General features: G+C 35.9%; 1 protein-coding gene across 2 annotated transcripts; it reads right to left on the bottom strand.

Moving 5' to 3' along the window:
• Positions 1 to 7,688: 7,688 nt before the first annotated feature.
• Positions 7,689 to 12,102, bottom strand: LOC127439094 (chloride channel CLIC-like protein 1). Of its 2 annotated transcripts, none has more exons than XM_051695141.1 (10): positions 11,832 to 12,102; positions 10,941 to 10,987; positions 10,632 to 10,768; positions 10,258 to 10,314; positions 9,596 to 9,820; positions 9,162 to 9,290; positions 8,968 to 9,067; positions 8,169 to 8,266; positions 7,942 to 8,088; positions 7,689 to 7,848 (listed from the first exon to the last, which is right to left on the bottom strand). In XM_051695141.1, exons 1-10 carry the CDS (start codon positions 11,855 to 11,857, stop codon positions 7,723 to 7,725), a joined length of 1,092 nt encoding a protein of 363 aa, XP_051551101.1. In that variant the 5' UTR covers positions 11,858 to 12,102; the 3' UTR covers positions 7,689 to 7,722. The 2 variants fall into 2 exon arrangements, with proteins under 2 accessions (XP_051551101.1, XP_051551100.1); XM_051695140.1 differs by having other exon boundaries at positions 10,204 to 10,314.
• Positions 12,103 to 13,421: the final 1,319 nt, after the last annotated feature.

Consider the following 13,421-nt stretch of genomic DNA (forward strand, 5'->3'; position numbering starts at 1 on the left):
TGTTACTCATCGCCCCATGTGGACAGAGAGAATCATACATCCAACTTTCATCCTACACAAAGAGCCCTTCTACCATTGGCCTAAAATGTTAGCAAAGCGATGAGTAACCCGGCTGTCCATTGATTGTTTGTGCGCTGTACCAGAGGCCTTTATTTTTGAACGAATGTATATGGAGGCAATGCTTCAGTACGCTGAATAAACTGCTTTTATGAGAAAACCGACGAATGTATATGGAGGCAATGCTTCAGTACGCTGAATAAACTGCTTTTATGAGAAAACCGACGAATGTATATGGAGGCAATGCTTCAGTACGCTGAATAAACTGCTTTTATGAGAAAACCGCTCATGACATAATTAATTTACCAACTGCGTGCTAATATTTAACATGTTTTACACTAAACAAATCTTTTTTGAATGAGCTATTTGTGCAGTTTACTATGATAAAATTGCTGTTTTATAAGAGAAGACACAGACATTTTGCGACAGGTAGGTGTCAGTTTACGGCTCTCCCAATACATTTGTATTATATCCGCAAACGATGACTTACTGTCGTAATATGACTTGACTTGTCTTACAGCAAAACACGGAGGTTTATATACACCGATCAGCCACAACATTAAAACCACCTGCCTAATATTGTGTAGGTCCCCCTCGTGCCGCTAAAACAGCACCAACCCGCATCTCAGAATAGTATTCTGAGATGATATTCTTCTCACCACAATTGTACAGAACAGTTATCTGAGTTACCGTAGGCTTTGTCAGCTCAAACCAGTCTGGCCATTCTCTATTGACAGTAAAGAGTGAAAATCCCAGGAGATCAGCAGTTACGGAAATACTAAAACCAGCCCGTCAGGCACCAACAATCATGCCACGGTCCAAATCACTGAGATCATATTTTTCCCGATTCTGATGGTTGATGTGAACATTAACTGAAGCTCCTGACCCATATCTGCATGATTTTATGCACTTCTGCCACACAATTGGTTGATTAGATAATCGCATGGATGATTGTTGGTGCCAGACGGGCTGGTTTGAGTATTTCTGTAACTGCTGATCTCCGGGGATTTTCACACACAACAGTCTCTAGAATTTACTCAGAATGGTGCCAAAAACAAAAAACATCCAGTGAGTGGCAGTTCTGCGGATGGAAACGCCTTGTTGATGAGAGAGGTCAACAGAGAATGGCCAGACTTGATCGAACTGACAAAGTCTACGATAACTCAGATAACCGCCCTGTACAATTGTGGTGAGAAGTATGCTATTCTGAGATGCGGGTTGGCGCTGTTTTGGCAGCATGAGGGGGACCTACACTATATTAGGCAGGTGTTTTTAATGTTGTGGCTGATCGGTGTACGTATATATATATATATATATATATATATATATATATATATATATATATATATATATATAGTATATAAGTATAAAAGATCTCTGCCTATGTGTTTGGGCACAACTACTCTTTCTTATTACTATTTTCTGCATTTAGAATAAAATTAAAGCCATCAAAGCTATAAAATAATAACACAAGTATGGGGATTATGCTGTGACAACAAAAATCTTAAACAAATAAAAAACATTTGTGGACTTTTTGTAATTGCCTATGCAAACAAAAATGGATCAGTCCGTTTGACATGAGTAAACCCACCGAGGTAAATGTCTGAAAGTTTAATGTATTGCAGTTCTTGCAATAAAGCCATCGAAATCCAAAATGCTCCTTTGTATTTGGTAATTAATACAGACTCTAAAACGTAAAAAAAAATTACGTTGTATTCTTAATGGTATTTCATTCAGTGACACAATGTTCTACATTCATTACATGTCATTTTAATTGCATAGTGAATCTTGACTGGCCTTTATCAAATTAGTCCTTGCTAGCACTGGAATTATTCAAATCAAATTTACATTCTATTATGATGATTCTCACTTTATTTTCATGTTTTAGTCAGCCAACACCAATTTTCCAACTAAGAAAAGGGAGCTCAGCACAGACTTCTGTGATTTGCAACAGTGTCCTGATGTATCAGAGTGCATCAATAAACTAAAAAAGTATTTTGCAGAAAGAGGTGAGAAATATGAAAATATACCTCTGTTTTTTTAGACCTCACTAATGATAAGTATGTTCAGTGGCAATACCATGTATTTTGAACATATACCATTGGATTCTTTGATGCACCTTGGAGTGTACTATAAATGTAATGTAAATGTCATGGTACATGAATACAATTCAGTACCATGGTATATTTCAAAGTACCATGGTATTACTATCTAGTACTATCATTGTACAAGGTACTGCCGCAGTGTGTTTTTGTAAGGGCTGAATCTATCAATAACTTTGTCAGATGTAAATAGGTGAGGATGAAACCTTGGCAGGAACCAAGCCTCATCTGGAGAAGCCCTCCTTGGGCAACATCAAAGGTTGTGCAAACCAGAACAATTTCCATAATTCTCTGAATTTTAAGAACATTTATGAAAAACTAAATTCTCTCCCTAAATTTGCGCAACAAAATACAAGTGCAAAGGAGAGAATGATATATAATTTATTTTGGGCTGCAGGTGTACAAAAGTACACTTAAAGGGGAGGGGGATTAAATAAATAAATGTATATTAATATTTCTTAATGCTATGTCTCTTTTAGTTGGGTGAATGCAAAAAGATCACAAACTCTCAGCCAACATGGGTTCACAAAAGTATCATAAAAGTTGTCTATAGCCATACCATAGCTTTGTGTAAAGGAACAGACCAAAATTTAAATTGTTATCCTCTGCTATAGTTCTCGTACAACATTATAAATTCTTGCCAAGTACCTAAAATTGACTTTAAGCCTGGCTAAAGCCATCTTTACGAGCCATGTGTTAATATATGCAAACGCGAATGAGGTTTCAGTGAATAATGTTATCCATTTCGGACATGCACCAGGTACTGTATTGAGATTCATAGTAGATAGACATGGCTTGGAAGCGAAATATGTGGTGGTGGGGGGGGGTTTTGCTTAGGGACCCCAAAAGGCTAGGACCGGTACTCGCCTGTCATTTTGAGCAGAAGTCTTTGCTAACCAAATCCTTCATTTGCGTAGGTGCAGGGGCCAGCAATTGTTGCAGCCTAAGTCCTTGGAGAGGATTATGATTCAGGGTTTAGGACTCCAGTTCAAGAAACAGTGCAATAAAGTTGTTTTATGCATTTAATTAAAAATGTTTAATGCATTTACCAATTTGACATTTCTTTCAGCTCTGTGTGACTTTTATACACTGGTTGGAATAGGACAGAACCTTTGCAATGTGTCAGGGGTTATCACACTGACGCATACACCACAAACACACACACAACAGCGTCACAATTTCTTAATGATCAAGTGATGGAGAAAACCCTTTTAACTATTTTTTTGTACAAAACAAGCCCAAAAAGGACTTGTGATAAGCTACATTCAGCATTTGGCGTTATCGGACAATTTGGATGAAGTGTCATTACGTGGACTGTGCCAGCGCTAAAAGCAAAACAAAATGTTTTAGTGCATATCTGTCTTTATATTGTGGAATGCTTTTTTTGGAATTCGCAATAAAAAAAAGAATAAAAAAAAGTGATTAATCGTGATTACATATTTTAACTGACTGACAGCACAAATATATACATAAACAGTATATATATATATATATATATATATATATATATATATATATATATATATATATATATATGGACAACAGCAAAGGACCTTGTGAAGATGCTGGAGGAAACAGGTAGACAAGTATCTATATCCACAGTAAAACGAGACCTATATCGACATAAACTGAAAGGCTGTTCAGCAAGGAAGAAGCCACTGCTCTAAAACCGCAATAAAAAAAAGCCAGACTACAGTTTGCAAGTGCACATGGGAACAAAGATCTTACTTTTTGGAGAAATTTCCTCTGGTCTAATGAAACAAAAATGGAACTGTTTGGCCATAATGACCATCATTATGTTTGGAGAAAAAAGGGTGAGGCTTGCAAGCTGAAGAACACCATCCCAACCGTGAAGCATGGGGGTGGCAGCATCATGTTGTGGGGTGCTTTGCTGCAGGAGGGACTGGTGCACTTCACAAAATAGATGGCGTCATGAAAATGATGTGGATATATTGAAGCAACATCTCAAGACATCAGCCAGGAAGTTAAAGCTTGGTCACAAATGGGTCTTCCAAATTGACAATGACCCCAAGCATACCGCCAAAGTTTTGGCAAAATGACTTAAGTCAAGGTATTGAAATGGCCATCAAAAAGCCCTGACCTCAATCCAATAGAAAATTTGTGGGCAGAACTGAAAAAGTGTGTGCGAGCAAGGAGGCCTACAAACCTGACTCAGTTACACCAGTTCTGTCTGGAGGAATGGGCCAAAATTCCAGCAACTTATTGTGAGAAGCTTGTGGAAGGCTACCCAAAACATTTGACCCAAGTTAAACAATTTAAAGGCAATACAATCAAATACTAACAAAGTGTATGTAAACTTCTGACTCACAGGGAATGTGATGAAAGAAATAAAAGTTGAAATAAATAATTCTCTCTACTATTATTCTGACATTTCACATTCTTAAAATAAAGTATGATCCTAACTGACCTAAGACAGGGAATGTTTTCTATGATTAAATGTCAGGAATTGTGAAAAACTGAGTTTAAATGTATTTGGCTAAGGTGTATGTAAACTTCTGACTTCAACTGTATATATATATATATATATATATATATATATATATATGTCGTGTTCACAAGGCTCAAGCTTTTGACAGTTTATAAAACACAAAAATTATGTTACAGTAATGCACATGCAATAGAAGTCTATGGAGTAAGGCATTGCACTGGAAAAAAAAAGGTTTAAAACATGTTTTTTTACCCCAAAATAGGGCTATCACGGTTATTAAATTTGGCTGATGATTAATTGTCAAACAAATAATTGCGATTATGACGATTTATTGTCTGTTTTAGGGCTGTGATTAATAGTCTCGTCAAGGGCTTTCACGATTAACTGTCCTATAAATTGTCATATTTTTTAAGATGTGCTTTTTTCTGCGTGTGTTCTTCATACACCTTAAGAAGTCATTTGATTTACATATTTAACTTCAAATATATAAATAAAAAAATAAAATGATTTCCTTTTAAGGCTTTAAAAAACGTATGAATGACATGAAAAATAATGTTTTATATAAAAAAAATCTTTCTAAATACTTAAAATATGTCTCTCTTTTTTGTCAACTTTTGACTTGGTCAGTTTTATATTTACACTTGTTTTTGAACTCATATATTGTATCATTTTTTTCATATAAAATATAATATAATTTCTATATACATTTTATTATATTTTTATTTTTATTATAATATGCAACAGTAAAACATTTCTTTCCTAATTTCTTCACTTCCACAAGTTATTTAATGCTCTGATTAAACCCACAAGCTCTTATTTGTCATGAAGCAAAACCTTTGAGATTTTGTTTCATCATTTCATCACTCTACAGAAATAGAGTACACATGCATCTCCTCCTCTTTGTCACTGCGTGCATAAACCAGGAACTTTTGCCATTACACGATCGTTTAAAGTTAAACCGGAGCGCTTTGCATTCACTATCAAAGTTTATCCTTGTTTGTTTATATTTCGCGGCAGTTTGGCTGCTGACAGCACATGTGGGTCTGTGTGGGTGCCTCGTGTCGCCCTCCCGCAAGGTGCCGCCATCCCCCGCAAGATGCTGCCCTGGGCAACTGCACATGTCGCCCATGCCTAAATGTGCTACTGTTTGTGCATTAAAATGTGATTGGAATTTGAATGCCAAATAATCGCGTTTGTCTTAAATAACTGCGGTTAAATCAAGTAACCGCGATCAGACTTTATTTAATAATCGCGACAGGCCGACCCCAAAATTTAAATTCATATTGTTCTACACCAGGATGAACTTTCTTCACAGGGCCTTTTCTTGGTATGGTTAGGCAGACCACCAGAGGGCATAATTCTCATTTTTGGGGATACTAATCATTAAAAGTATTTTATCAAAAATGCAAGATTTGCATTTCTGAAACCTGGAAAATGCATTGCATTGTATCCCCTTTTCTCCCCAGTTTTGGAATGACCAATTCCCACTACTTACTAGGTCCTCATGGTGGCACGGTTACTCACCTCAGTCCGGGTGGCGGAGGACAAGTCTCAGTTGCCTCCGCTTCTGAGACCGTCAGTCCGCACATCTTATCACGTGGCTCGTTGCGCATGACACCGCGGAGGCTCACAGCATGTGGAGGCTCATGCTACTCTCCGTGATCCACGCACAACTTACCACGCACCCCATTGAGAGCAAGAACAACTAATCGCGACCACGAGGAGGTTACCCCATGTGACTCCCTCCCTAGCAACCGGGCCAATTTGGTTGCTTAGGAGACCTGGCTGGAGTCACTCAGCACACCCTGGATTCGAACTCACAACTCCAGGGGTGGTAGTCAGCATCAATACATGCTGAGCTACCCAGGCCCCCTTAAAATGCATTTTTTATGTGTAATAATTATGAAACCAAAATACCATCAACTGTAATAAAATCTTTTCTGTTTTGAAGGATACCCCACAGTCCAAAGACATGCAGGTCAAGTGAACTGGAGACACTAAATTGCCCGTAGGTGAGAGTGAGAGTGTGTATGTGTATGTCTGTGTGTGTTGCCCTGTGATGGACTGGCCACCTGTTCAGGGTGTATCCCTGCCTTCAGCCGAGACTGCTGGGAAAGGCTCCAGCACTACCCGTGACCCTACATAGGACAAGCATCTATAGAAGATGGATGGATGGATGTTTATAAGGAATTTTATTTATATAAATACCTATGTGGAAGAGGATGGCCAAAGTGGGGTTAAATATACACAATTTTTCAAACTGGAGTAACAAAATAACAAATTATGTAATCGGTGTTATCTTTGTGGAAAAGAGACTCATTATAAATCACTCTTATCCTTTTGTCATGTTTTGCACATTTTCTCGTCTTGTTTTAAGTGTTAAATTTTTTTAGATATTGTATAGGCTGAATATTCAGTTATATTTTGTTGAATAAAATATGCTATAAATATCTCAATTATTTCTTGCAAAAGGTGAAATATTTCTGTTTTTAAAGTGTCTCTTGTGTTTGAAGGACTGTGATGTTCTGTACAGATTGTTTGCAATTTGTTTTTATTTTTTACAAAATGTTACGATTTTACTATATTGTGTTATGGTATTAATAAATTGATACAAAATATGAAAAGTTTATAAGAAGAGAACGGACCTGTACAGGCTGCCTAGAAAAGGTTCAAATAGGATTCTTGATGGTTCTTGAATGAACCTTAAAAGAGGTTCCAAATTGAAAATGTATAAAAGGTTTAAAAAGGATAATTTCTTCATTAATTTATGTGTGCAAAATTATTATTATTTTTTTAGGGTTTGTTTTGGTTATCAGTTTGTATTGTTTAATTTCTTATATGTGACCATTTGTGCTTATGGGTAGGCATGATTTTTGTACTTCATGAGTTTAATTCTTGAACATTTTTCAAAGTTTGTATGTTATAAGTGGAAATTTAAAAAAATTCTCTTTTTGCACAATTGGACACTTGTACAGATCCTTTACTAATATGCTTCACAATACACATATTACTAATGCATTTGAATTTCTGATATTGTGACTAGCCTTTATTGCACATCTCTCCAAAGCAAAAAAAAAAAGGCAAAAAGATCATTATGTCAAAAGTTTGGGGACCCTATGACTGTGGGACCCTAGAATCAATCCATTGTCTTCCTTCCCCCCCACCGTTAGCTACGGCCTTTAAGATGGGTTCACGTAAGGCATGCTGCATAGATGCTCGGGTACTTCCATACAAAAAAGCCTGTGGACGGAAAGGGTGTGATTGTATTATTGTTTTCAGTATTAAAAAATATATATATATTATTATAATAACTTTGCTTTTCACAGCTCTCACCACAATTGCTAGTGCCATAAGAACAAGCACAGGGATCTGGAGAGTGACTGGCAGATCCTTCAACGAAGCTCTTATGAACTCATTGATGCCCTGCCCAATTTGCTTCAGGGGATCTGTCATGAAGCTGGTTATGGTGACTGTGATAGCCTGCAAAAATGTGAAAAGCACATGCATGCATTTAACAACATCTGTTGTCAAAGAGTAATGTTAAAATAAGAGATACACACCTTTGTTGGTGGTACACGTAGAATGGGATTCACCAACAGGACCTCGTAGTACTTTTTACAAGGGTCATCTTGAAGAGTCCATGTACTTCTATACCACTCTAAATAAGCATTGAAAGTTGATCGAAAAATTGACCATTATGGCTATGGAAAGCAACAGTGATTGACGAATTTTACAGTGTCCTTCTTTCCGGAATTTTCTTTCACATTGATTTTCTCTATAGAGGCTTGACATAAACCTTATACGTGTTGACATGATTTAAGTGTGATAAAATCTCTGTTCTACATGATTTTACTGTGACTGAATGGCTTACAGAGTTTATTGACCTGGCATCATCATGACAACCAAGTTGTAATATTGGATGAAACTTTACATAAATAAGGTTAGTAAGCAATTTTATCACACTAAAATCATGTTAACAAGTGTATACTTTTTACATCTTGTTGCTATACTTTTGAAACAGTGTGTATTTTAATGTTAATGGCCCCATTCGCTTCCATTGTAAGTGCTTTACTGTACTGTTTGCTGTCCCTGAATGCACACGTACACACACATTTGATGTGTGTGTTTACATTCTGAAGACATATTTTTTAGGTTTTTACTCATCTGCAATATGTCATTAAGACATTTCCTCTCTGATGTCAATTAGACATTTATCAGATGTCTTTAGGACATTTTTGATTTAGATAGTTTGTAAATCTGATCTTTTTAAAATGTTTAGCAGATGTTAATAAGAATAGGTTGCTTTCCAGATGAAAAGATTTAAAACTAACTGTGCTATCTGGGGTGTAATAACCTCACCTGACAAACTGTCCTTCCAGTCCATTTGTTTCACCCCACTACATTTCTCATTGAAGCTCTCCATCTGCACAATATTGTTCTGGTGCTCAGAAAAATCAAGCTAGCGAGAAATTTAAATAAATAATCAAATAAAAAAATCATGTATACATACTTTCTACATATGAACCTCTAGTACAGAGTATAAAAAAAATTACCATATAAAGATAGAACCAGTTCCAGATAATGCTAATTAAAAAGCAGAGAGTAAACCATTCCTTGAACTGGAAAACCCAGGACCACACAATCCACTTTATAAGGAAGATAATCAGAACACTCAAAAGAATCTGTAGAACAATAAGTATGGAGAGGTATTATCAAAATGCATGCCTTTACAGTATGATATAATATAAAAATGGATAGGCCTTCTTCAAACTAGTGGATCAAGTACCATCACTTATTTAATTTTTTTAAAAAGCAATTTTGTGGGGTGCCATGACCCCTTCACATCAGTTCAAGAAATTTAGGCATAAGTGTTGAAGCGTCGACATTGAACTGAGCAAGAAATATTTCTTTGATTTTGATCTGTTAACTAACTTTTTCATTTAACAAGTATAACTTGTCCACTTCAGATACTTTCGTAATAACTTACCTTCATGAAAGTATCCAAATCTACATGAAAGGTATCTTCAAATCGCCACTTCCAGGCTTCATAATCATGGAGTTTGAAGTTGACCAGAATTTGACTGAGAGCCTCATCCATGGCTCCAGTGGTCCAGCTGTTTTTATCATTTAAAAGCTTCTGGATCTCTGCCACTGATTGCTTGGAAAGCTTTACCTCAGCGTCATAATGCATGACTGTTTTTGCATCATCAGGCTGAAGATAAAATAAATAAATAAACAAATTGTGAAATCTGAAGAGCAATGCTATGGAGAACAAGGAGTGACATTAAAAATTAAGGAATCAATTTTCAGTTTATTAATTTGAAAATAATAAAATATGTTATAAATTAACCACTAAAATGACATTTTTTTATATCATTAATGTTGAAAATGTACTTAACCTGTAAGTAACAATTAAATAATAAATTACTAAATAATTTTTTAATGCAACTTAAAAATGTACTATATTGTTTTTTACTAGATCAATATATATAGTTATTAAGTTTTTAATGTTTTTATTTTTTAATTAATAAACAATTTTTTTCTTAGTCCTCCACAATGCTAACTCAAATCCCACTAGAAATGATAAATATATACATGGTCAAGTTTTTCTGTTTCTATAAGGAGCTTGGAAAGGAAACGCTTGAATACTGGAAGACATGATGGCTGTTGACAGGTGGTAGTCCCGCTCTTTTTATGTTCATCACCCTAAAAGAGAGGTAGCATTAAGAAATATTAGTTTAGTAATCCATTCCACAACTCCATTTCCATAGAGAAATAAGCATTAATCTTTATAGTTACTAAATATGAATGCTATTTTGTTCATATGTAAATACTGTAAATAGTTAGGATGTAAGAGCCATTTCCTTTGTGTGCATAATTTCACTTTTTTTTTTTTTTTTTTTACTCTATGATTATATAGTTATGAAGACAGGGAGGTTTTGCCTTGCAAACACTGTAATAAATTGAATATATGTAGAAATGTGATAACTATTGGATGTTAATAAAAAAAAAAATACTCTCACCTTTGTGGGGTCACACTTATCAGTCCATACTTCATCATTATGATCGATATTTGCATAGGCAATAACAGACAGACCACTAAAAACAAAGAAACTCCAAAATCCAAACAACAAACAGCTTGACACCTTCATGATCACTGCTAATGGAAAGAAAATCATAGTTTAAAATTAACTGGTGAAGCTATATATATATATATATATATATATATATATATATATATATATATATATACAATTTTAGACAATTGGTTGATTTCCACACTGGTTTGATTTAAATAAATAAAATACAATTAAAAATTTAAAGATCAATACAGAAACACTCCCAACAGGTAAAGTTGCTTGAAGACTCAGGTACAGAGCTGTAAAACAGGTCATGTATATTACTTCACCCTGGTACACACTGATGACTAAACCAAACTAGCAGGTTTTTCCACATCTAGTCTACCAATCATGCTTCTACACGTTAAAAAAAACAGCTGTTATAAAATATTTTTAAGAACGTTGTGAATACTTTTTAAAGAATGCCTTAATTTAAAGATAGAGGAACTCTAGGTCCTATAAGCGACATTCGGGGTATTAACATACAATTTAAAATAAAACAATTCAAAGCATATATGTTGCATAAAATATGCAATATATTGATCTAAACAATATAAAATGATATTTTTCTAAAATAAAAAGAATTTACAACATAACAAATGACAAAGTACATTTTAATTTCATTTTACATAATTAGATTAATGTCTATGATTTCTGATACTAAACAAAATAGATATTAAACAAAATGTGATTGACATAAATGTTAAAAACTAATTTGGCCTTTAAGGCAGTCAGTCTCTAGGAAATAATTGTATTATTAGTGAATTTTAATCAAATAGATAATCCATTGTGCTTGTGATTAGAATGCATGAAAAAACAATATTGTATAAACCAAAATTATATTGTTATCTGTATCTATCACACCAAGAACAATGGCAATAACAGTTTTATTGTTCTGAACAACTTTTATTATTTAATTTTAATTTCATAAGAAGAAATGGTCAGGCTCCATGCCAAGTTTCACATATAGTATTTCCTCAAGGAAATCAAAGAAAGAACACCATGTCCAAGGATGGCAAGTAATTCAAGGTTATTAAAGAAGTAGAAATATAATATTTAAATAAAAACACAAAAAATGAAATTTGGTTTCATGCTTTTCCTCACCTTTGTCTGGTTTTTGTCAACACCATGTAACACCATTTCTTTACATCTGGTAATTTCCATTTTCAAATAAATTTCTAATACATACAGTACACTGTACAAGATGCAATTGAGCGAGTTCTATAAATTTCTTCTGCATCAAATGTGCTGAATTTGCATATACAGGAATATATGCAGAAGGAAAATTTCAATAAAAAAACAAAAAACAATATTTACATGAACGCACAATATTCTGCAAGTGATACCATGAGATGAGTGAGTTTAACAGAATATTAAACAAAAATGTCCATAGTGCAACTGTAACCCGTCCTGCTCAACCTGCTCCGAACGGGATTTGAATTGGGTGTGGAAGGCAGGCACGCTAACAAGGAGGCTGAAGGTTACAGCCTCTAGCGTCAGTCGCTGGTGTGCCTTTTGAGGCCAGGGGAGTTAGGTTTACACGCTGCACAGCTACCTACCAGCTGGCTACCGTTACACTCACCCCCCTAAACCTCACTCCTATCTGGGTCATGGCACCACTGTAACCAGTCCTGCTCGAACCGCTCCAAACAAGATTTGAACCAGCATCTCCAGTGTGGGAGGCGGGCACGCTAACAAGGAGGTTAAAGGCTACAGCCTCTAGCATCAGTCGCTAGTGCGCCTCTTGAAGCCAGGGGAGTGAGGTTTACACACTGCACAGCTACCTACCAGCTGGCTATTGTTACACAACTATAGTGTTAAATAGTGCTGAAGGGGACAGGAAGGAGAGGTCTCTGGTGTGCCACCAGTGTGCCAACATCAACTTCAACTTCACTGACAGTTAAAAATATATTCAGTCAATATGTTGAGTAAAGGATACACATCTGTTGAAACAAAGGAACTATTTATACGAGCCATATCATGGAAAAGTGATGTACTACTGTATGTACACGTAGTACATAACACTCCCTCACTAGTCCTTCCAGGCCATTTATTACATCAGTCTTTGATGATGTTGTGTGGAGCCAGCAACTCAGGCCCACATTGCTGAGTGGTGTGATCTGTTGCATCATCATCTCGCGAGGAACCGAGAGCGCTGCATGATGGTCCACCACTGGGGTGCCTCTGGAAGTCACCTCTCCGTGGGGCCCCTCCAGGGGAACAAAGGAACCCTCTCTCCTGTGTCTATGGTGTCCGCCAGCTCAGCCACTTCCACCATTGCCTCTAGAGGTGCTGGCAATTCCGATGGCCTTCCCCTGGGGCTAAGGCAGCGAGTGAAGAAGTTTGTCAATAACAACTCACACCTCCACTTGGAGGGGATCTGGTTGTATCGTATCATGTCATTTTCAGTCAGTCATGTTTGGTCTTGTTATTTTGGTCATGACTCTTATTTTGAAATCTGCTTGTTATCTTCCTGGTTCCAGTTTTATCATGTGCCATGTTCCTCCTTTTTTGTTCTGGTTTCATTGTCTTATTATCTTTGTTAATTAATTCAGTTTTGTCCTTGGTTTGTGTGTGTGTAGCTCTGTGTTCTGTTCAGCTTTTATCAGTTGTTAACGTAGTCAACTTATGTGTTGGTTTGATTTATTCTCTTGTTTTGTTGTTGTTGTTTTCCCCAGATTACCCTGTTCTTGA

This window comes from Myxocyprinus asiaticus, chromosome 50 (assembly GCF_019703515.2).
Source record: "Myxocyprinus asiaticus isolate MX2 ecotype Aquarium Trade chromosome 50, UBuf_Myxa_2, whole genome shotgun sequence".
Taxonomy (NCBI): domain Eukaryota; kingdom Metazoa; phylum Chordata; class Actinopteri; order Cypriniformes; family Catostomidae; genus Myxocyprinus; species Myxocyprinus asiaticus.